Source organism: Netta rufina (assembly GCF_964035555.1).
Source record: "Netta rufina genome assembly, chromosome: 1".
In the NCBI taxonomy this organism is placed as follows: Eukaryota; Metazoa; Chordata; class Aves; order Anseriformes; family Anatidae; genus Netta; species Netta rufina.
The window spans coordinates 100,104,918-100,129,546 of NC_140123.1; the positions used below are offsets into that span (position 1 = coordinate 100,104,918).

The 24,629-nt window shown below is 35.6% G+C and overlaps 1 protein-coding gene across 1 annotated transcript in view; it reads left to right on the forward strand.

Annotated features, from left to right (window-relative positions):
• NCAM2 (neural cell adhesion molecule 2) overlaps positions 1-16,418 on the forward strand; it is a gene marked incomplete at its 3' end in the record, with an annotated part of 282,431 nt that extends 266,013 nt beyond the window's left edge. The window contains exons 17-19 of the mRNA XM_084305716.1: positions 5,699-5,903; positions 10,967-11,086; positions 16,307-16,418. Of these exons, the coding sequence (XP_084161842.1) occupies positions 5,699-5,903; positions 10,967-11,086; positions 16,307-16,418 (437 nt within the window). The remainder of the gene's footprint in view (positions 1-5,698; positions 5,904-10,966; positions 11,087-16,306) is intronic.
• Positions 16,419-24,629: the final 8,211 nt, after the last annotated feature.

Here is a 24,629-nt window from a genome sequence, read left to right on the forward strand (position 1 = left end):
ATTCTGTAGCTGCTGAAAACTGAGAAGTTATTTTCTTTTAATATGTACAAACTTGAATGTTCTTATATCCCCAAAGAGAATAAGGAAGCATTTCAAAGTATCTCAAAACAAATGAATAATTTCGATGATTAAAATGAAAAACTAGCAATTCAGTATTTGCAGTACTCTGCCTCTAAAACACATCTCAGAGTATTATATACTTTTTTTATGTCTGGAATGGCCCTGTATCACAGATCTACATCCCTGCCTGGAATTTTTACAATTCTGGTAAATTCCTATGTTGTTGCTGTTGTTGTTTTTCTCATGATGTACATGTTATTTAGATCTTGAGCATCTTCTGGCAATGCCTTGGCCTTCCGCCTTTGTAGTTTTAACTGGTAAAAAAGACCTTATTACAGCTGTTTAAATTTTTGGTACTATATTACGTTTGTTCAGATGCTCATCAGTTGATACTAACTTTTAAAAAATCTATGTTATCTTTTTAGAGATTTTGAATAAGTATATGAATCTTGGAAGCCTTTGATTCTAAGAAAAGTTCCAGATTGGATAAAAATTGAAGAAAATTTTCATAGGTAGTCCAGAAATAACCATCATGGTTGAACAGCCTATGTAACAGTGAATGTGACAGAGCAGTTCAAGAAGATGATAAACAAAATCGTTCTTTTTTCCTGCCACTACCCAGCGCAGCATTTTCAAACTCCTCCTCTAACTCATAGTTTTCAACTAATGTAGCTCAAAAGTAGTCCTAACTTTAGCTTTAGACCTATCTGAAAGAAAGGATAATCCTTCAAGCATAGTATCCCGTAATGCACACTCATTCATACCCATTCAAATGTAGCTGTCAGATGAGCTTACACAAGCCCTATGAGTTTAGGAAAGTACTTTACATCATAGCTTTTTTTTTCCCTTAAAAATGTAAATGATTGTGAAAATTTAAGGGCTACATAGAATAATCTCTTTCCTTTAATCCGTTTCTGCTAAGGAGGAGGGGAAGGAAAGAAAAGCACAAAAAGGTGCTCAGTTGAATATTTTTCGGTAAAACCTAGGATCACTGAATGACTAAGGGTATAAGGGACCTCTGGAGGTGTTCTTGTCCAACTTCCCCATTCAAGCTGGATACTTTATGTACTGTATGCAATTATTATTTCCTTGCACAAGCAGTTGAATATATATGTTGTGATTCTGTAAGAGTACAGAGAACTTGTCACATGAAAGGATACACATTCTCAATATATGAATGATGCATATAAAGTGCCTGTTTCTTTGTGCAGAAGCAGTAGCTGTAGTTTTCTGTGGACTAATTTTACCAGTACGTTGTACACATTTAGATGGTGGTTCTCACTCTAATGCTTCCCATTAGAGACCTAAACTCCTAAAAATAATTCACTCAATTTAAATTTGAGTGTCCACAAAGCTTATCTTTCTATTTATTTCTCTTCACTGGAAAATTTTGCTTTACTTGACAAAGTTTTTCATTGCTCTTTCCTATTATTTAATTAACTCTTGCTTCATTTCTTCATTGCATTGCTGAAAGTTTTATAATCTTATTTCTATAACATTATTCATTGATGACATCTTAACTGAAGGAGTGAATGAGTAAAGTGACTCTGTTTAAAGTTGGCAGTTTCCTTCATTTTCATGACATGGTGTATTATATGTGTCACATTTAATATAATAAAAAGCACATTATTTTAAATCTAGCATATTTTTGACAAATTATAATGAAAATTCCCAGAACTATTGAATTTACACTTTTTTTTTTTCAATCAGCATTTTAAAAGCCTCCACTCTAAATAGATTACTAAGACAAGTAGACAATAAACCTCTCCAAAATAATGTTAAGATCTATTTCACCCATGTTGATATTGAATTAGTGTGGTTTAAAATAAGTGTCCTTTCAAAGTGGAAAAGAAATACTAGATGTATAAATATGTTATTGTGGTACAGCAGAAAGTGGAATTAGTATTTTGACGCCATTTGGTACATAATGGAACATTGTAAAAAATCCATTTAAAATCATTGCAACTTATAATGTATTTTTGCATTTTTATTTATTTATTTATTTTTTAAGAATTGTTACAGTAAAGCTAATCCCAATTTATTTAAGGGCAAAACTTTTTGATAACAAATTTTTCAAATTTGGTTGAAGGCTGTATATAGTATGACATTAGCATTTAATCTATTCAAAAAAGTTGGTACTTCTGTTGATATCGTACGATACTAATCCAAAATCTTACATTATTGTAATACCATAAGTATATTAGGATATGATTTTTGAAAGCAGTCGTTACAAGTCTAAGCTTTCTTTAATAGTAATTGGCATTAGTTTTACAACCGACTCTGTGGCCAGACCAATACAAAGTCTCAGTAATTTAAGAAAGAACAAAATGAAACTGAATATAAAGTTGTTTAAAAGATGATTTTATGTAGCTTGATTGGTATAAACAGATATTCATATCCAATTTCTGCCTATCTTCACAAAAGAAAAGGACACAAAGAGCCTAAGGATGCTGATGCCAGCAATGTTCCACACTCCACAATGCTGCAGGATGTGGCCGTATTCTTGTCACTCTTTTTGGTGTGGGAGATAAAGGAAAGAAATACAAATGTTTGGAAGAATATTGCCAATCATAAGAAATCAAACTTTGAAATGTGAAACAGAAATCGACATGAATTGCAAGTAGGACAATTAGGACAAGTAGGGCAGTAGGAAGGATGGGGAATGCTAAATGAAAAGTCAATGTATCAACCATAAAGAAATAGAAAAACATGCAACAGTCATATATTTAAGTATTAGATGTGTCACAAATACTGAGCTGAGAAATTAAAAACAGTCTTCTCCACAACTGTGACAATGAATATGATTGTCTTTTTTTACAAAGGAGCAATACTGTTACTATAAACATATCCTTCACTTGGTAGTGAAAATATTGTGTAGGCTTTTGTGTCATTAAATCACTTTTTAACCCAACGCCATGTTCCATTGACACAGGAAATGCTGTTTACATCAATTAAAAAATTATCTGCACAATTTATCTCCACAGGGAAAAGACCTGTTAATGTCTTTTCTGCATTTAAAAAAAAAAAAAAAAAAAAAAAAAAACAGTAGAAATAAAATACAGCAGTAAAATCAACACTAAATTCCTCTGAATATACGTAATAAAAGACCACTTTAGTTTTTCTCCTCCACGTTTCTATTTAGTGGCTAAGGAGGTACAAAGAACAGAAGCTTGTGTGTATAAGATCCCTAGAAATGAACTCTGTTGGTTCTACTGGCATTATATTTGTTGAAACACAAGAGCATTTCAATAAACTGGGATTAAGTATCTATTTGTAGGTACCTGAAAATTCAGTTTGATAAACACAAATGACTGAATTTTTATAAAAGAGGTCATCAGTTAGATGGGTGGCTGTGGTAAGTTTTGGAAGGTGTATCAGAAGGTAATATTTAACTAGGAATGTTGATATTAAAAAAAGTAAGAAAATGAATTTGTGTGAAATGTCAACTTCCAACATTGCTGATGGAGTAATGCATGAATGATATATCATTTAATTGCAGCACCATTATTTTAGTTATTTAAATAATGTTCCTTAAGCCTTTTTGAAGAAAGGAGAATAACTTGAAATAATCTAGTAATTCCAGAAGTAATTGAAGTAATTTCATAGAAACCTGTCTATTCAATCACCCATCTAAATATACATATTGATTGCTGGCTTCTTGCATAATGCCATTCTGAAGAACAGTTCAGTAATAAAACAACCCATACAATAGGCAATGAAATTGATTGCATAAAAAGTAAAATGTTCCCCTCCTTTTGAAAAAGTGGTTTTTACCTTTCCATTTAAGATTTCTATCAAATAGACTAAGAAAGCATATATTTCTATTAGTATTCATTGATTTAGAAGTCATTAAGAAAATCATTTTCAATTATATTTGAAAGGGCAAATACGTATTTTCTTAAAAATTAGCTAAGCAAAAGTATAAAAACTGAAATGATGTTCTTATTCTGAACAGTCAGCAATGTATCATGGAGTTGGAAGAGAGAGAAAAAGGAAGATAGCAGTTACCCTGTTAAAACATTTATATTACATTATACTATGTTTTTCCATCTGTCTGTTAAGACAGTACTCAAGCAATCTACTGTAGAAAAAGTCTTGCTCTTATTTTGGAACAGGCATAAATAGAATCATAGAATCATAGAATCATAGAATATCCTGAGTTGGAAGGGACCCTTAAGGATCATCAAGTCCAACTCTTGACACCGCACAGGTCTACCCAAAAGTTCAGACCATGTGACTAAGTGCACAGTCCAATCTCTTCTTAAATTCAGCCAGGCTCGGTGCAGTGACCACTTCCCTGGGGAGCCTGTTCCAGTGTGCAACCACCCTCTCTGTGAAGAACCCCCTCCTGACGTCCAGCCTAAATTTCCCCTGCCTCAGCTTAACCCCGTTCCCGCGGGTCCTGTCACTAGTGTTAATGGAGAAAAGGTCTCCTGCCTCTCGACACCCCCTTACGAGGAAGTTGTAGACTGCAAATGGAAATATACCACTGCACTGCTGACTCATACATCACTCCCAAGACATGTTAACATCAAGCAAGCAATGCTGATGTGCAACACCAATGTGAAAAAAACAAAAAACAAACAAACAAAAAAAAAAAAAAAAAAAAACAAACAAAAAAAAACGGCCACAGTTCCCCCCTCCCCTGTGCTGTTGGCTCAGGACATAGCATCACACCAGGCAATTGTCATTAGCCAGTTTCTGGGCTAGACTGACACCTTGAATTAGCCAGGCCCATGTACCATTATGGAGTTGTCTTTTTTTCCCCTGAATTACTGGTCAGATACAAGTTGTCACCTTTATAAGGGTCATCTAAGTTTATAAACACAATAGCTGTTGTTCTTCTAAGAGTCACAGTATTCAAAACACATCACTGTCTATTACAGAAATACCGAGATGAAATGTTAAAATATCTTTTCTGAGATTTGTAATGAAGTAAAATTACCTAAGCAGCTTTAAAAATACAAGTACAGAAAGTAAGATCAAGTGTGGAATATGTTTATTTTGAAGTATATGAAAGTATTTCAATGTTCTAAACTACAGAAGATGAGGTCCTGGCCCTATAACCATTTAATAATATGCCTAGTTTTCCTCACACTAATTTATTTAAGACAGTATGCAACTGTTTGCACACTATTAGCCTGAAAAAACTCTTCTTTGACTTTTTCATTCTACTGTAATTTAAAAAATGACCTTTACAAGAATAAATACTGTTTTAGCACTCTCTTAAACCTTTCAGTAATTCTGCTTAGCACCATGTCTAATTAATTACATTTGAAATGTGGAAGATGACAACTTACATCAACTATTACTATCATTTAAATGTTTTTCTTCAGCTGCATACTGATCTACTACTCAGTCTTGGAATGTTAAATTATGATATTATTTGTTATTAAATAGTGTGATTTGTGACCATATTGGAATTTTGGCAATGGAAAAAATACTATGTAGAAAAGGTGGGTCTTGATTTTTTAATCAGATTATATACATGCTTAATTTTCAGGACTGTTTCCACTGGCTTCTGAATGGCATATTCATAAACATCTTTTAGCCTCCTGATCTGTGACTTGAAAACTTTAGAAAATGTTATTCTTTGGAATTAATGTTATTAATAAATTCTCAATTTCTTTCTTTCAAGATACTCTTTTTAACGGTCTTGGACTTCGAGCCGTCATTGGCCTGGGAGTGGCAGCCCTTTTGTTAATCCTTGTGGTGATTGATGTCAGCTGCTTCTTTTTACGACAATGTGGATTGCTAATGTGCATTACCAGGAGGATTTGTGGGAAAAAGAGTGGTTCAAGTGGAAAAAGCAAAGAACTGGAAGAAGGAAAGGCTGCTTACCTGTGAGTATTAATTACTTATTTTAGAAACATTATTAGAAGAGAAACCTGGCTGTTCGACTCATATTTGCTTAATGGCTATCTTGCAGTTTGTCATTAAAGTTTCTATTACTTGGAAAAGCGTTCCCTGAAATGTATTGAATTGCTTTTGAACAAATGTTGCCTTAAAGTTTAAAAAAAAAAAAAAAAAAAAAAGATAAATAAAAGAGTATAGAACATACTTCATTTTAAGATGGCCTGTTTGTGCAGTTTGTGCTACTCTGACACAAAATAAAATCAATCACAGTTCAGTAATAGATTAATAGATACAGGCATATCTTGGGCTCATGAAAAACAGGTAAAAGAGCATCATAACTTCATTTCTACCAATCCAGCATTCTACCAGCTGCTAACACACAAAAACTCAGCATATGGTTGCGGCATTGCCAGTAAATCTGAGAGTAAAGAACATGTTTTTTTTGAAAATATGTGAAATAGTTTCTCTTCTCAAATATAGCTATTGCTGGAAAATCTTGGGTTTTGCCTGTAGAGTTTTGGAATTACAAGTATTGTTTGCTTTTAAAAATAGAAGTGCTGAGATGGATGTGGCTGAAATGCGGGTACGTGTAATTGTTCTTCATAGCAACAGTTAATGATTGCTAAAAGTAAGTGGGGAAGAACAACCCCAGTTCTCACAAATGCCCTCGTATAGTGGCTACTTCATCAGACAAATGGGAATTGAATGGTCGTTTATGGACAAGTATGTTTCCTTAAATGATAGCAAGATCCTGACAAAACAGTTCAAGTACTGATTGTGTAAAATAATAGTGCTTTTAAGACCCAACATTTACAGGGTTTTCAAAAGGTAAGATGGAAAGATTACTTATGGCTTCTCATTTTAGGCAGTTCCATTTATTTACTAAATATGTCAGCTTCGTGTCCTTATTATGCTCATCTAAAGGATTTTTAATGCATACACTGTAATATTTGAGAGTGCTGTGTTTTGTGGCTTAAGCTCCACAAGGTTCAATTCCTGTGTGCTGCAGCTCTCCCAGCAGTCAGGCCTTTGTTCCCCTGCACCTTCACAGATCTGTCCTTCCCCCCAGCTGTTCGTAGAGCAGATCGAATTGGTGGCACTTAGTATTCATAGCTGCACTAGTCTTCTCTGTTGCTGATAGTGGAAGTGTAAAAGTCTCTTTTTTGGTTTTAGTTCTGGTTATTGTGATTCAGAGACTGCATTTTTCTGAGGTAACTTGATTGCATTTCTTGGTTGGGATCTTAACCCTTTTTGGAACAGCTTCACAGAACCAAAAGAATCAGAAGCAGGCACGCAGTATTTACGTCAAATAATACTTCAGAATAAAAGAGGTTGTGCCATAAAACAACTATTTCCTAACTGATCACAGGTAATAGTAAAGGCAAGAATAACACAGTTTTCTATTGTGTGAAGTCAGCGTGTCCTGTTTAATAGAGTCAGCATTTGAAGCTTCTGGCTCAGGTTCAGCTTCCTACTGAGCATGGCATTGGTGCCATGGTAGCAGGAATGGGTGTAGAGACCCCTTCGGAATGGGAAGACCTTAGGGAGCTACAGTTGTAAATGTCACTTGACAGGAATCTATACATTGCTATCAACATCTGATACACACATGCTATTCAGTGCTGTCTCAGCAAAGCGTAAAACAGTTGCTTAACATCGATTCCTCCATGATACTTCTTTTACAAGGACAGCTTGTTTAACTATGTTTCTTATAGGGGTGGTTGTCAGGGAGCCAGATCTTTAAATACTTGGTACTATTCTTATTTTAGCCTGCTCTCTGCTTAATCTGTCAGTATAAAATTTCAAGACAGTCTTTGTTATAAATGAAGTCTCATCTCAATCTGAATTTAGTAATATTTATAAAAGAATATTTATAAATGGTATAAAAGGCAAGTAAACAGTGCTGAGTGTGCAGGGAGTCTACGCTCCACCAACACACACACACGAACATCAAACATTCTAAATATATAGAACATTGCTTTTACATACTAAACCCGAATATGCCTATACATACATACAATCAGAAAAGGTAACAAACAATCCTTTAAGTTCCATGACTTAACAGTCTTCATTTTCCATTCCTTTTCTTGATTACAAACAACAGTCTCCATCTTTCATTCCTTTTGAACAATATGTCTTGCTTTAAGTTGTCAAGCAACTCAGCCTTCGGGCCCTAGGTATCCTGTTCTTCCCAGATCGAAGAAAAGCTTATCTATCTCCTTTTCAAGGCCAAATAGGGCCTGGGTCAAAAGACACCTCCAGGTCACCAGGTGGTATAACAGCAAAAGCCTTCGATGGCAGTAGCGGTGGGGGGCCGATGGCATAGCAGTTGGTTCAGTAAAGGAGCCCGCAGCTCCCTCACTTTCTGGCAAACCACACGTTTCTGACTGTGGCCCCACATGGCTCTTTAAGGCCTCAGAGATTGCTTGCCAGGTGCCGAGCAATCCCACAGCAACCTTGTCGTCTTTAGTTGCAGAGTCCCACACCTTGACCTCAATTTGGTCCCATATTTCAGGATCATAAACTGTCTGATTGTTAATAAGGAGAATAAGCTGTAAGGTTACCAGGACAGTCTTTGTTTCAAAGGACGTATGATTCCCCATAATGCACAACTGCTCACCAGCGAGAGGCAGTTGTGTGCATGGGTCCGCTTCTCTCAGCTTGAGCTTCTTTCCAGCTCCGGTGTGCCATTTCCAGAGACTTTCTGTACGAGCTTCTCTGAGCGGTTTGCTGAGTTTGGCTGAACCTATCTTCATGAGGCAATCAATGTGCCTGTTCCCGTTCTGGTCTCCGTTCTGCCAGCCTGTTCCTTTCCTTTTCATTCCTTCTTTCTGCTTCTTTATTGATGACATAACTTCAAAACATCGTGTTGCCTTTTTTTTTTTATCTTGAGGGCAGGCTCTCCTCTTATACCCTTCACCCCACAGCAGTCCTTTTCAAAAACAACATTTCATTGATCAAACAAGTTTGCAAATAACAGCAACGGCAAACACCCAGAAACTTTCATGCCTTAATGGCTGGAGAACAAGCAACCCGAGACTGCATGGAGTCTCCTGAATCACCCTTCTTTGTTCCCTCTAAACTCTTTTACATTTCTGATGGCCTCATCGTTAAGAGTGATGTTACCATCAACCACAGGGCTTTCCGACCCCCATGGCCACGCTCCCAAATCTCCCCCTTCTTTATTAACATCAACCATTTTCTTGACACGAATTGCCACTCCATATATAACAGGCTTGAAGAGAAAATTTTAATTTATTTCATGCCAACTTCCATTCTCTAAAAGACATTCCCCTCTTTTGGGGAATAAATACATCAGTTCACATTCTGAAATTTTGAGCGGTTTTATGGTACTTTTTTGTTGCATTTTGATTGGTAGGTAATCTGTTGTCATTAATTAACTTGCACGTGCAACGGATGCAGATGAAACAACGCATATAGCATACACACAGCCACCTGGAACTGAAATGGCAGGATTTGTAGTTTCCTACAAATAGCTTTCCCCTCAGTGGAATTTTTAGTTGTTATACAGTTTGTACTTTCTCTGCAGATCAGTTGCTCAATTATCTTGTCCATAGGACTGTACATGTATAGACAAACCAACTAGAACTTACTGTTTCCTCCACCGACTGGACTATTATGATCCAATATCTTTTCATAGATATGAGGCAGCCATGAGTTTAATTGTAACTATATAGAAATGTTATCAAACAGCTATGTAAGTGTCTACATAACACCTAAATTAAATGCCTCAGTTATGTGCATCATCTACAGAAATGAGCATGGTATCACACACAAATCATGATACTGTGCAAATATATATGTGTGTGTGTGTACATATTTTAGGCTTCTATTTTTGAATCCTTCCCTAGTCCAGTTCTTGGTTACACGTCTGTGCAACACTCGTATTAGCCTATAAAGATTTTCTTTGAGTATAATTACCAGAGAATGGTCAAGTTTTCCAGGTACTTCCTGAATAGATTGGTATCGTTATAACAGCCTCTTTAAAGACTATCATCTCAGAAATTATGCAAAAATGTAAGATACAAATTAGACAAGTTTTTAACTAGAGCTTTGCTATGGCAGTCTGAATGCTCTATAGAATGTGGCAGTTCCAAAAAATAGTCTGTTAAATATAAAAACAGTTGCTCACCTGTAACTCAGTTACCCTGTGTTTCTAGACTGCAGTTGATAAAAGTTACAGGATAAAATTCCTGACTTGATGCAAGGAATTTTTAAATATTTAAATGGAAAGAGGTTTTATTTTGAAAATATCAGATAAATCTTGGATATCCTTTGATCTGCCTTTTGAGATTAAAAGTATATGTGCTAGTTATAATTAATCAATAATAATATTGCCAATGCTTCTGTAGAAGCAAACAGAGCTTTCCATATCAAGTCCATATTTACAACAAAACTGTAATGGCAATACTCACAATTATGTTTTCCTTACAGTTCATTGTCCAATAGACACAAAGGTTTTTGATTGCCTTACATGGGGAAACCTAGCATCTGTTCCTAAAATGGGGGAATTTTCATATGGAAACAATTTCTTCCACCTGCCTGAATAGAGCAAGCTAGGTTCTTATCACACATGGGCTCTTTGCCCTGCTCTGGCAGCTGGGATTGTCAGAATCTCAGAAGATAAAAACACACTTGTGCTATGTGTATGCTACCAGAAAGGCTCTTTATAATGCCAAAAAATTCAAGCATAACTGGGCATCAAGTCTTATATTTACTATACTCAGCCTAGTTTATGTCTATTCCCATGAAGAGGTCATCGTCTTATTACTTTGTCGTAAACAAAATGCTCTTTTGAGATGTTAATCCGTGATGTTTTTGGAGTAAGTATCCATGGATACAGGATACTTTGAAGACTTCAAGGAATTGGGAATACACTGTTAAATGTGTCTCAGTGGTGTTAATCATCAATAATTAGATCTACCTTTTCTTTGCTTACTTTTGAAAGCAAAAATCTTGATAATTAGTTAAGTGTAATGTATGTGGTTAATATGATGATAAAGTCTAAGGCTCTTCTAAAAATTTTTAGGAAAGATGGATCAAAAGAGCCAATAGTGGAAATGAGAACAGAGGATGAAAGAATTACCAATCATGAAGATGGAAGCCCAGTAAATGAGCCAAACGAGACAACTCCCCTCACAGAACCAGAGTAAGTAGCTTGATTTTCCCCAGAGTCTGACACGGACTCCTCCTAACTACAAGGCTGACTTCAAGATGGGAGGGAGAGAGGTACACAACAACCTTGTACAGCAGCAGTGCAGTTCACTTGTGGTGTTTTTGTTTGTTTGTTTGTTTTTTTACAGTAGTCACACAAAAACATGGTACCCCTAATGCAACAGCCAAGGTTATCACCAGATACTTCTCTCTCCTTTCCGTGACCCAGACTACAACCACATCCTAGTGTTATCCAGCCCCAGGATGGCAACACCACTATAGTGGGAGTTCTCCAGCATACCGGGAGGTTAGCAAGTATCCAGGGAAATTTTCTGGCCCTCCCTGCTGCCCTGACCCTTGTGGTGCTCATTCTCTGCTCTGGATGAAGACAGACCTGATGCCAGCACCCAGGAGGCACAGGCAGCCCTGCCCTGCCCTCACTGCCCCATAGCACCCATGCCCATGGCCCATCATCTCCAGGCTCCTCAGCAGCCCATGCCCGGCCCTGATGGGATGTGGGCCCACACACCACTGCTGCCCCAGCTCTGCCCACAATGCTGAGGGGCTGGAGGGTGAGCACTGAAGGGCCTGTTCATCAGACGGTACAGAGCCCCGATCTTTGATGGAGTTACAGTGTTTTTTTAACAAGAGAGAATCTTCTTGTAGGACAGTCCCTTTCTCTTTAATCTTCTGAAAAATACTTAGAATTTGTATTGAGGGGTTCTACAGAGAACCTGGTTATGTAAGGAGTCATAGTAATGTAGCTATAAACATTATACAAACTCTGGTGGGTTTTGGATATGTTAGCAGCTTAGGCACCAGTGCCAAATTGTTTAATGTCTTTAAGACTAACTGTTGAACCAGATCTTGCAAATACATAAGATGCATTTCCCAAGGGACAAAATACAAGGAAAAATTAAGTTTGCTTCTTTCCATTTCTCTCAGTCATTAGAACAGCTGTCAGGAGTGAAATACTAGAAAGTTAAGATCAAAAATGTTTTATTATCTTAATTGGGGGAAAATAACCAGTCACTGGTGGCAGGAAAAATAGCTAAATCATTGGGACGACTGATTAGGAGTTAGATGGGTATCATGTCCCTGGGAGAATAGGACTGCTGAAAGATATTAATAATGATGACTCTTTCTTTCTTGGCAATTTCTTCTCTGACAATTAATGGCAAAAGGCAGCAGTGCAAGGCACAGCTGGATGGAGGTCAGATGGGTTAGCTAAAGATTCAGGACAGTGTCACTTACAAAACCAAAGATGAAACAAGAAAACATCATTCAGGCAGGACATCTGAAGGGACACTGGCTCTGGGGGAGCACTGCAAGACCTGCTTACACTAGTCATAACAGATGAGACAGAGAAGAAATATAAGTTGCAGGTGAGATGCCACTGAAGGAAAGGAAGATGCAATAGGGTAGAACTAAGTCTCTAGGTGAGAGTAACACACAAGCACACTGTGAACAACAGGTGCTATATCATCCAGGTCATACCCCAGGGAGGGGCAAAGATGACCAGCAGGGATCATGGAGCGAAGAACTTAGCTTGTAGGAGGGAAGAATTTGAAGGGTCAATCAGAAAGTATTCATAGAGAAAGACAGGCATGTCCTATGTATCTGAGGAAAAATATTTCAGGATAAGAGATCTGTCTATGCGATACCTGTCTCTTGACCACAGAGTCAGCCTAACTCTGTGCCTAACTTTCAGGAAGACTTTTTTTTTTTTTTTTCAATAAAGAAACATAAATCCACGCACTATGTTACTTTACAGAATGGTAGAATATTCTTTGTTGGAAGGAACCTACAAGGATCATTTCAAGTCCAACTCCTGGCTCCACATAGGTCTACCCAAAAATCAGACCATGTGTCTGAAAGCACTGTCCAAACACTCCTAGAACTCCAGCAGGCTCACTGCTATGACCACTGCCCTGGGGAGCCTTTCCCAGTGCCCAACCACCCTCTGGATGCAGAACCTTTTCCTAACACCCAGCCTGACCCTCCACTGTCCAAGCTCCATGCCATTCCCTCAGGTCCTGTCACTGTCCCCAGAGTGCTGTCCCACACGGTACTCAAGGTGAGGCTGCGCCAACACAGAGCAGGGCAGGACAGTCACTTCCCATGACCAACTAGCAATGCCATGCTTGATGCACCCAAAGATACTTTGAATAATAACATAATGATACTCAGATATTTAAATGCAATTTAAGCATTTTTGTTAAATAATTAATAAAAGGATTATTTTGTTTTACAATAGTGGAATATTGTTGTTACATTACTCAGCATATTACTCAGTAATCTTTATTTATTTTAACTCAGGTGATTCTGTTAAAGCCATGCTTGGAATCCATTTGTGATAGATTAGCAAAAAGCACTTTTACCTGAAAGTAACAAGTTCTAATAATACTATCAGGAAATCAATTTAAGCTGTGCATTTCTTATTATATTTCTGTAATATGATGAAAATGCCACATGCAACACAGTACTATAATTACATTCTTAGTCTGATATTATATTTCTAGTATTGATGGAGTTTTACTTAGTAATAATGAATCTGTGTGAATTTTAGTATCAGAATAGGTTGGAGTCATTTTCCTATAAAATAGTCATCTAACAGAGAAGTAAATATTCTAGTTAAAGCCTTGTGTTGGTACTGTCAGCAGAGTATTGTAGTTTTAGGCCACTTGCAGTGTTAGGGGAAGTAAATATTATTATTGATTGATAACAGACAGTGACTGATAAAAACGAAATAACCTATTAAAGTTTGCCAGTCTTTTTTTTCCTCCAAAAAGTTTTTACTGTAAAATGCTTTAAGATTTGAAAGAATTACTGTTTTCACAGCTGGAAAAAAAAAATATATTTCAAATAGGCATAGATAAACAATAATTAGGTGTAAGAAAACTGATGTAATTTGAACATTTAAACTTGATTTAGCTAATTAAAGCAGGAAATTATTGAATCAGATAATAGAGATTAAATATGAATTAAAATTTTAAACAAAGGGATAGGAATGTTTCAAAACAGCAAAAATTTTATCATAGTCAAAAGTGTTTAAAAATAATAATAAGGTCAAATAATTCTGTATTGACTTTTTAATGAGGAAAACCTATAAACATTTTGTTTACTTCTAGGTCACTTTACTGCTCTTCTTGCTGGCATGTAAAGGAAAAGTAAAAATCCCTGTTTGCATAAACTAAAAAAAATCCCTGTTTGCATAAACAGGGATTTCAGTAATATCTGAAACCCTTAGTAGGGTTTTAGCAATATCTTCCTATTTCAAATACTTATAAATTATTTGTGACATGCTCTTAATCTACTTCTCCAAAAGTAATTGATTTAAATTTACATACAAAATATTCTGTCAATTTCTAGTTATTACTTTGAGTAAATAGGCCCTCCCTTTCATAGAATTATAGAACGATTTGGTTGGAAGGGACCTTAAAGAAAGACCATCCAGTTCCGCCCTCCCAGCTATGGGTCAGGACACCTCCCATTAGATCAGATTGCCCAAAACCCCATCCAGCCTGGCCTTGAATGCTTCCAGGGCATCCACAGCTTCTCTGGGCAAATCTGTTCCAGTGCCTCGCCAACCTTATAGTAAACAATTTATTCCTTATCTCTCTTGGTTTAAAGCCATTATTCCTCGTCCTAGCAGAAATTACTCTCCTTTTATATGAAACTTAATTAAATATGGTGATTTTTTAAAACAGATTGTTTTGCATCATAGGCCTTTAACACAGGTGTGTCTCATAAGCCATGCTTCCTCTGCCACAGTGTTTTATCCTTTTTTAAAAATAGATTTCTGCTGTTTCCATTCTTTCAGGTGTCATGTTGTGGGCTGAAATCTGTTTCCTTTGGTTGTGCCATGTGAAACAAACAATTACTAAACTCCCTCTGTATTCAAAGCCAGACAGCTGATATACATCCTACATATTTTACTATAATAGAACAAGTTAGTCTTCTCTTTGATTTTTCTTAGATGCAGGTTATGCTTACTGTTTAACCTCTTCATAAATAGCAACTTACTAGTTCATTTCAGCCAGCCTAAATATAAGACTGGGAGCTTGGGTATTGCTTTGTTTTATTTATTGTTATCAAACATTGTTATTACAAGACATTCCTAAGGGATTCCTCAGACAAGTTTGCAATAGTATAGTGCTCTTTGAGACATCAAAGCAATCACAGTAGAAGATTACCGAAACATTTCTCATAACATTTGTTATGAATGAAAAAAGACATATGCATACTATTCCCTAGTTAGAAAACAGAAAGCAAACCCAAACTGGAATCAGGATTAACAGCTACTATGCCTAGGAGATATTATTACAGGAACATCTGCCTAAACCGTACATATTTTTCACAGATACATTTTGACTGGTAGCAGGGAATCTGATTTTCAAGAAGTCAAGAATGAAATCTGTGTTTTGTCTTTCCTATAAAGTAAGGGTGGGGCTTTTGGCATTGGAATTTAGGATTTTAAAATAAAAAGGGAATCTTTAGACCATTTCTGAAATTAAAATACTAGCTGAAGGTCTTCATGCATTCAAATATGAACAGCTTTTATCTCAGGGATGAATGTAAGTGGACAGCTTCTTATTGTGCCATTTCTCACAAACTTAGCCTTAAAAGAGTTGTAACTTAGTAAAGCACTTTGCTTCTTTGACCTAGTGAAAATAAATTGTAGAAGTTTGTAAAGAATAACCTCCATTACCTCCTTGAGCTAGAAAACGTTATTTCCCTTACCTGTGTCTTGGCATAGCCAATGGTGGATGTCTTCTTTCATATGCAACTGCATTTACAGTTGGAAACAGACAAAAAAATAAATAAATCTAGATTCCACAAAAGACTTGACTTTGTGTGTTTAGCAGTATCTTAACGAACACATAGCTCAGGGTCACATTCACAGAATTATAGAAGCTGGCTATTTGGCATTCTATTATTTCTTCTGTCATATTGAAGAAACTATTTTGGGCAGCAACAATGTGCTTATCATATGCCATTTAGCTTTTTCTGTCTTTACAGAATTCTGGAAAGAATTGATATTAATTATTTTGAGAGTAAGAACACTAATACTCAAAGCAATTGTAAATTATTTCAGTTAAGTATGTTTTTATAAACACTATGGGCTGTATTAACAATGTACATACTGTAGACTTAAATTCCAGATGATGTGTTGTGTTTTGTAACTGCCATGATTTCTCCTTTCTTCTGATAGGAAGCTGCCACTAAAGGAAGAAAATGGAAAAGAAGCTTTAAATCCAGAAACCATAGAAATCAAAGTTGCTAATGACATCATCCAGTCAAAAGAAGATGATAGCAAAGCATAGAAAGATAAACTACAGCTATCTGGATAATACATTTGGATTGAAGCAACCCCATGACCAAAACTTTACAGCTGACCTTAATTTCTTGGGAAACTTAAGCTTGGAATAGTTAGTACATGTGTACATATGATGAAACAGTTTCTGTCTACAGTTCCTTTCTATTTTTTTGTTTTGTTTTGTTAATGGTTTTAGTATGTAGGTTTGCTGACACCAAGTCCCATGGTATACATTTGAAAAATCTTCAGAATAAGAACTGTAATTTATTATATGAAAAAATTATGTCTATTTAGAAGAATACTTTGCAAAGCACCCCTAACCACACATCAGGTCTCTGGATCTTACAGTGCGAGCTACGTACATAAAGTGCCATATATTATTGTATTTGTTTCCATTTATAATAAAGCAAAAGTTTAGGTTGCCTTTAAAAAAAAGAAGTCTCAGTACAATATTTAAGACTTTGGCACTGGCAGACACTCAGTAGTCATTCAAGCTGTGCATATCACTTGAAACAAAACAAAATAAAAACCAGACCATCTTCAACAGCACAGAGCCAGCTACACCTGCAGTTTCACCTGGGTTTTCTAGTACAATAGCAAAAAAAATGACAACCATGATGTACAGATTTAAAACAAAATGGCTGAATTTTGTGGAAGTATATTGGTCTTATCCTAACTATGTGAGCATGATTCTGAAAGGCCCCAAGATTTTCAGAATGTCCAGTTTTCTATATTAATGTTTGGAAGGTTGTATGTAAACTGGAATGCAGGAAATGTGCAAAAAGTAAACTCATTTTTGGTAACTTTTGGCTTCAAATGAAACCTTATAACACAAGCTCACATTAGTTTCCCCAATATATTCATTATACAGTATTCATTCTTCTTTTAGTTATAACCATTTAATCAAGAGATAAACTGTATTTTATGGTAGTAGATATATTTTCACCACAAATCAGTATGTGAAATATTTAAACTTGAGCTTATTAAAGAAGCACTTCTTACGTTATGATTTCATATCTTTTGTCATATCAAGAAACAAAAGAACAGATGGTAAGAAGGACTTTGGCTAAACGGTTAGTAACAGTTTTAAATTTTTAATGAATAGCATCTTGTATGAGGCCAAATATATATTTTTTTTTCCTGTCAAGCACTCTTTAAGATAATCTTTTTTTATTATTTGGGCTAATATGCACTACTTGAAAATTTGGCTAATTTATTTGATGAAAAATTCATTCTTACTTATTATTATTGATTTAATGGTGTCACTAATATGAGTAATACATTTTGTTTCCATTTCAGCACAGTGTATCCACACCTACCAAATTGTTCAAATTCTTGCTTTGGAAAGAGTAGATAAACCACATAGGATACTAGAGTAGAAAATTTTACTTGTCAGGATTAAATTGTAGAGTACTTTTTGGATTCTCCACATCTAAGTCATGAGGTTTAACTGTAGCCTTACTCGGCAAATTATGTCTTCTCCATGCTATATCTAAATTTATCTCATATTTGCAGTACGTAAACTGTTTAATTTCACAAAGAATGTTATCAACTCTTTGCTGATATTTTGTAGTTATGGCAAAGTGTTTGACTTCTGTGCAGCAAAGCCAAATTGAAAAGTAAAAGAATGTCTTTAATTTTGGGGAAAATGGCAGGTTAACCTTCTTGTTAACCCAATCATTAGTGCTTTTGAAAGAGTTAATGAGGACATAATTAATTTATGTATCTTTCTTATTTTTCAATCCCAACTAATATTTTTTTTTTCCCAACTTTTCCTGGCTTTGGAAAAAAAGATACAATGAACCAAGTATTGAAGACAGAGGTATAATGCTGGTGTGGCTAGGATAAGAGGCCAAGTTCCCACAAAAAACAAAGTGAAAAGAATGGGTAACAGCAATGTAGGATGAAAGTCATGAAAGAGAACCATTTAAAACTGCTGCAAAGAGGTCTCTTTCAATGCTAAGGCACTACTGGATGAAAGAAAGATGAATATACTCCCTTATGGTCTCTCATTGTTGCTACTATGAACTGTGCAGGCAGTATTACCAAGGAGCTGCTTGCCTGTTAAATTTCTGTCCTGTTTCTTTCTGAGTAAGTACACAATGAGCAGGACTGTCCCCTAATCAATAATTAAGAAAAATGGTTGTCTCGTTTATGTATGTGAATATATATTCTTTCTACAAAGTATGTATATGCAACTGGGCTTTCTCCCTCCATTGACATGCAAGGAAGGGACCTGGAATATTGAAGTAGTTGAATGCAGATGGTGTGGCTTGAACATCTGTAACCCACATCATCTCATGCAGTATTTTTACCAGGGTGAGGATGAAGGTAGGAGACCTTCTTTCCTCTTCTATCTGTCAAAACAAGTTTATGTGCATACTCACATAAGTCAAGGTTCACTAGACAAACAGTGCTTTTTCTGAAGCCAGCATGATCATTTGCACAAGGTTCCTGTGGGCAGGACTAATCCTTTCTAGGCTCAACTGTAGTTGCATTTTCAATTTTAGTCCTTTTTCTTCAGACTTATACAAAAGACTTTCATGGCCTAACAACTATAGGTTGGTCAGTGGTGGTGGTGTTTTTTTTTTTTTTTTGTTTTTTCTTTTTTTTTTTTTTGGGGGGGGGGGAGTTGTTTATTATTTTTATTATTATTTTTAAATATATGGCTTCTAATTATAATGTGAAAGGATTAGAAGATTTAAAAGGTCTCTTCAGCACATTTAGTATTAATACTCCTGTCCTACTCTTCACAAGTTAAATATACAGCAAAATTATTCCAATAAGGGAAGCAGAAGCAGTTCCCAGTATATTGGATTACAATATATTTATTTTCTTCCTGCTGTAATGTCTCTTGCCAATTAGGCTGAGAATTTAACAGTTCAAAATTATTGGCATACTTATTGGCATACTGCTCCAAGAATGCCTTTTCATCTGTGGACTAATATGTTATCTCTTGTGTTTTGACTATGATGAAAAGAAAGATGGCTTTTTATGAAGAAAGCCAAACTATAACTATGACAGGATGCTCAAAAACACTGATATTTGCAAGTATTTCCAAATGAGGGACAGTGCATAGTAATTTGTAAGGTATGTGTAGAACTGGAGTAACATCATTTCTTTATTTTTTCCTAATCTAGACTAAAAAGAAAAGAAAAAAAAAAAAGGTATCTGTATAAGTGTCACTTTTACTGTCTAAAAGTAATTTTAAGTGTTAGTATGAAATGTCAGAAGAGTTGACAGAATATAACTACTTTTAAAAGTAATCTGAATGGTTATACTAACATACTCCAGGGAGAAGCATGGGAGGGAGCTATGGAAACTATGGACAAAATGGAATGTGGCAGTGACAATCTGTTCAACAAAAAATAAGGAGTAAAATTAAGCAAAATTACTTAAATCTTCTTCTTATTATTATTCTTAGTAAAAATACATTCTGATTTACCACAATAGTAACAAAACAATAAACAATTAATGTTTTACAATTTAGTATACAGATGTACTATGGAGAGTTCTTCTTGTTTTTTGTTTTGGTTTTCTTTCCTATTTTATTTTATTTTATTTTATTTTATTTTATTTTATTTTATTTTATTTTATTTTTTACTTATATGGTATTTGTTTCTTTTTCTGGTTGTTTTTGTTGTTTTGTTTTTCGGTTGTTTTGTGGTTGCAGAAATATTTATGATTCTGGTGATGCTAATACCTAGCATTATAATGTGACAAAGTTATTTTATTAGGCCTCAGTCTTGCAAGAAGTTTTGTGTTGCTGAACCCACTACTTGTATGTAACCCTACTGGCACCAGTGGGGTCAGTGTGAGCAGCAAGATGTCCTTTCACAGGAAAGCTTGCAGGATTGGGTTGACATATCTCTTCATAGATATATACAATGTATTTACACAGTGACAGTCATATACAAAGGCTGTTTGACAGCAGTCTGTGGTATAGTAAATTTCACCTGCTGTCTTCAGCCTCTGCATTGATGTTCATCCAAAAAAGTGGCTTTCTTTTTATGATGGTAATTATTTATTTAAGTGCCAATCATTAAACTGTAGTATAATAATCACACCATTTTTTCTGTTTCCTAGACCAGATAATGGAAATGTATTTGTGCCTTTTGATAGCATGCCACTCTACTTTATTAAAGAAAAAAAATCTTCAATGATTTGTCTACAAAGCCTGTTTAAAGTATTTGAAAGCTTTATCATGACATGCTTTTCTGCTCAGATATGCTCAAATACTCATCTAAAGTAAACTGGAGATAATATTTGCAATTCACGTAAATATTTTAAACACAAAATTTACTATTGAGATCACAATTCTAGTGAGGGTTTTATATGGGTGTGTTACTGCTGAAAATATTCAAGTAGATGGAGCACATGGAGAGTATGTAGGGGTGTTTTGAAGTTGACGAGTCAGATAGAAAGTCTCCTTAGTTCTACTTAGGCGGTTAGACCTAAAATATTAACATCTTTGCTCAAATCTGAAAGATGATGAGGAACATCTTCCCACCATTTTACCTCTGGAGTAAAACTGCAGTGAATATTTGTTTTGCAGCCATTTATGGCCTCACCATCTCTGTGTAAGCTGTCATAGGAAGTAATAATATCTTCATAGAGTAATGTTGTGTCTGCTGGGTGATATTCACTCCTGATTAAAGAGCCTCCAACAAAATTTTACTGAAAATGTCAAGACCCTACTTAGTCCAGTTACTTTATGGAGGGGTGCAGAGAATGCCACAAGAAGGGCCCCAGAAGAGCCCAAGTCTCACTGGGGTTTAGGACAAAAACTGACTTCAGTGGGGCCTGAATTTCATCCCCTCATCTCAATGAGGCTCCACGTGTCCTCATCCCATCACATCACCTTTGTGAGCGGACACCTTGGTGTGAGTGGAATTTAAATGTCCTGATAGGCTCCTGCTAACATTTTGCACAGGGAAGGCTTGTCTATCAGGAGTTTGCAGTGATCAGAAAGCATGGATAAAGATATCTGATCACGGTTTTATCCCATACATTAGTATGTGCCCAGAATTAAGTAAAACATCCCTCTAATTAATTCACTGTGGTTGCAATACTTTAGGTAAAGATGAAAACATTCTAGGAAGTATTGTCTCTTCTTAAATCAGTTTGTTTAACTTCAGATAGTTGTGCTGATCCATGCAAAGCTACCATAGTTAAATGGAAAAAAAAAAAAAAGGTTCTATCCCCTTTTTCAGTTTTTTTCATATCATTTCCTGGAGTACCCAATCCACTTGACAGCAGCGCTGTAGTGGTAGGGGAAAACACTCACTAAACTTTAAGTGATCTTCAATATTTCTACTGCACATATAAATGTGTTCTTAAATCATTTCATTTGAACCTGAACCAGAAAGAAACCTTCCTACTACAAATTTGACTTTGGACCAGGTTCTGAGAAGTCACAGTTTACTTGTCTCCCTCTCCTCTTAACAGGCATTGTGAACTTCATGATGTTTGACTTTCAAACTTGAATATTGGCCGTTTTTAGCCCAGACAAATTAAATAGATATTTATTGCCAAATTTATATTGGCAGTTTTACGTCACAGGTGAGATTGGGAGTGGGCAAGATGACCAGCTGCAGTGCTGGCAGAATTAAGGAAAGCTACCAAAGAGAGAACAGGTGCAAGAGAGTGAGCTGTGAGAGTGCTCAAAAACTGGGAGATCCTATAGTTAGTAGTGGGGAAAGGAAAGTGGGGAGATACTAAAAGAAGAGAGGCTGCTGCAGACTGTGAGAACTAGAGAATGGGATGCAGTCCTACTGCATCCTTCAGGTCTGCTGTGTAAGTAGGCTGCATTTTTCAATCTAAAACGTAGGGTTCAGAAAAGAGGAAAGAAGCCCTTGGGGTCACTACAGGTTGGTGACATACATATAAAGCAATCAGATTCCCCATGAAGATAAATTTCTTTGCTCATGGTGTAAAGTTCTCACAAAGAATTTTGAGCAAAGAATTTTGACAAGATTAAAAAAAAAAAAAAAAGCTTTCCTGCTACAATGAGCACTCAGTATGTATTTGTATGCTGTGTATAGTATAAGCTAAAGCATACCATATATTGTTTTTGTTATTCCACATGTTGTTAACAGCCCACTTGCGATATATACCACCTGAATTATATATTGATAAGTTAGCTACCACCGGAGCTAGTTTGTTTATTGTTTCAAAACCTTATGTCCCTATGAAATGCTGTGTATATATATATATCTCTATACTGTAAAAAGAAGTAATATCGCAGATGATGGTTTTGTATTTATGAAAGACATTGAAAGTATGGCTTAAAGTATATCAATTATTTGTCACTCTTCACCATTTGTATATTAATAGTAAAGATACTTTTACTTTAATGAAGTGTTGTAGTTTATATTTCTTTTTGCTAAGTGTCTTTCTGTCAAGGATGTCTGATTCATTAGGAGAATTATTGCCAAAAAGCATATAAATTATTTATTTTCCCCCCATTATAGAAGTGCTGAATAATACTCAAGCAGATATGCAATTTATTATTCTCTTTTCTGTCATAATACATCATTGTTATTAAAAACTATTATTGTAATATCCTGTGTCTCCAGCAGCATTTGAGGATAAGAAAATTCTTTTCCCAAAGAATAAGTGCAACATTTTAAAGGTATTTAGTATATCCTAGAAAAAAAGATGTTGTCAGCAAAAGCTAACTTGCTTTGCCAAAGTTTGAGACTTCCAAAAGGTTTGTAACTATGTCAGCAGTGCCAGGTCATAACAGGCTGGGCATAGTCTGCCATGAAGTGGGCTTTTATGTCATTGTTGATTTGTATCCCTCAGAGATAGAGGGTGAGTGAAGCACGTTCCAGACAGTACAGTTTAGCCACTTTTCTGAATTGGCAGAGCAGCAGTCATGCCCTCTGTTTCGTTAGTGCTGAAATTCTAAATTCCCAAAGAAACTTGCTAGATTGTGTATTAGTGCCTAAGTTTCAGCTTTCTGAATGCAACCTAATCTCTAACTAACTATATGAGCCAAAGGATTGAGGGGGCCATACATAGGAGGAAAAGTTTTGCACAAGTGTCCTCATAGCTTTACCTTCTTCATTCCTTAAGCTCTGGTATAAACATATGTCTTAGCCGTGTGATTCCTTAAGTGTGAGTGACAACATCAACAGCTGGCAGAATGGTCTCCATGTTGTATTGAAAAACTCAGCCTGAGAGAATTGATTTTAGTTAACATCAGGGTGCCACTGAAAGTTTTTTTAGTTTCTTTTTGTTTAGGTATGTGCCTTGCTCAGAAAAAATCAGATTTCATCAAAAGGTGCATAAATTCAGTTCAGGCATCTCAATAGTTATCTGCTCAGTGCACTTATAAATCACCCTTTAATTTACAGATGAACGGTAAATACAACTATTGTGAATGACTAATTATACAAAGATAATGTCTGACACCTTCAGAAACGATCAACTTTTTTTTTTAATTCAGCCTTGATGCTATACATCCTGCACTGGTGTATTTCAGAGTTGCTACTCAAAATACAAGAAAAAATATTTAAAAGTGTTTTCAGATACCCTGATAAAGACAATTTACTTACCCATGTCATTGCTAATAACGTAGACACAGATAACACCGCACCAAAGAAACTAACAAAACGGAAAAAAATGTGTCACACCTTGTATTCTTGGCTAATCAAAAGATAGCTAATTTTCTCATTTGGGCCCTGGCAGAGCACGATAAACTGTATCTGTAAGCTCATTGCTATGTGGAAAATGCTTATGCTTGAGGATGAGGTTTAAACTTCCTTAGTCATTTATTAAACGTTACCAAAAAAAAAATTGTAAAATTTAAATTTCAGCAATTAATTTCTTTCACAATCAGTACCAATATAAAATATTGTCAACAGTGTTACTGGAAATGCAGTATAAAATACATACGGCAGTAGATTGATCAGGTCAGGCAGTGAATTTTAAAATCCATTCATGCACTCTGATGAGAAGATGAACAAAAAGTTTTGATTTAAAGACAAAAGTTTGTTTTTTGTTTTTTTTCTATTAAGCAAAGTCCATCTCTTAGTCCAACTAGTGATGGACAAATTATATCTCATTATTTTCAAATGGAAAAAAAAAAGCAGTTTCGTTGTCCTAGTTCAGGACATAATAAACAAATTTTACTTTGGCACAGTTTTATCATGGGGGATGAAATTTATCATTTATTTATATCTGAAGGGCTAAATCATGTTTAACCACTCAA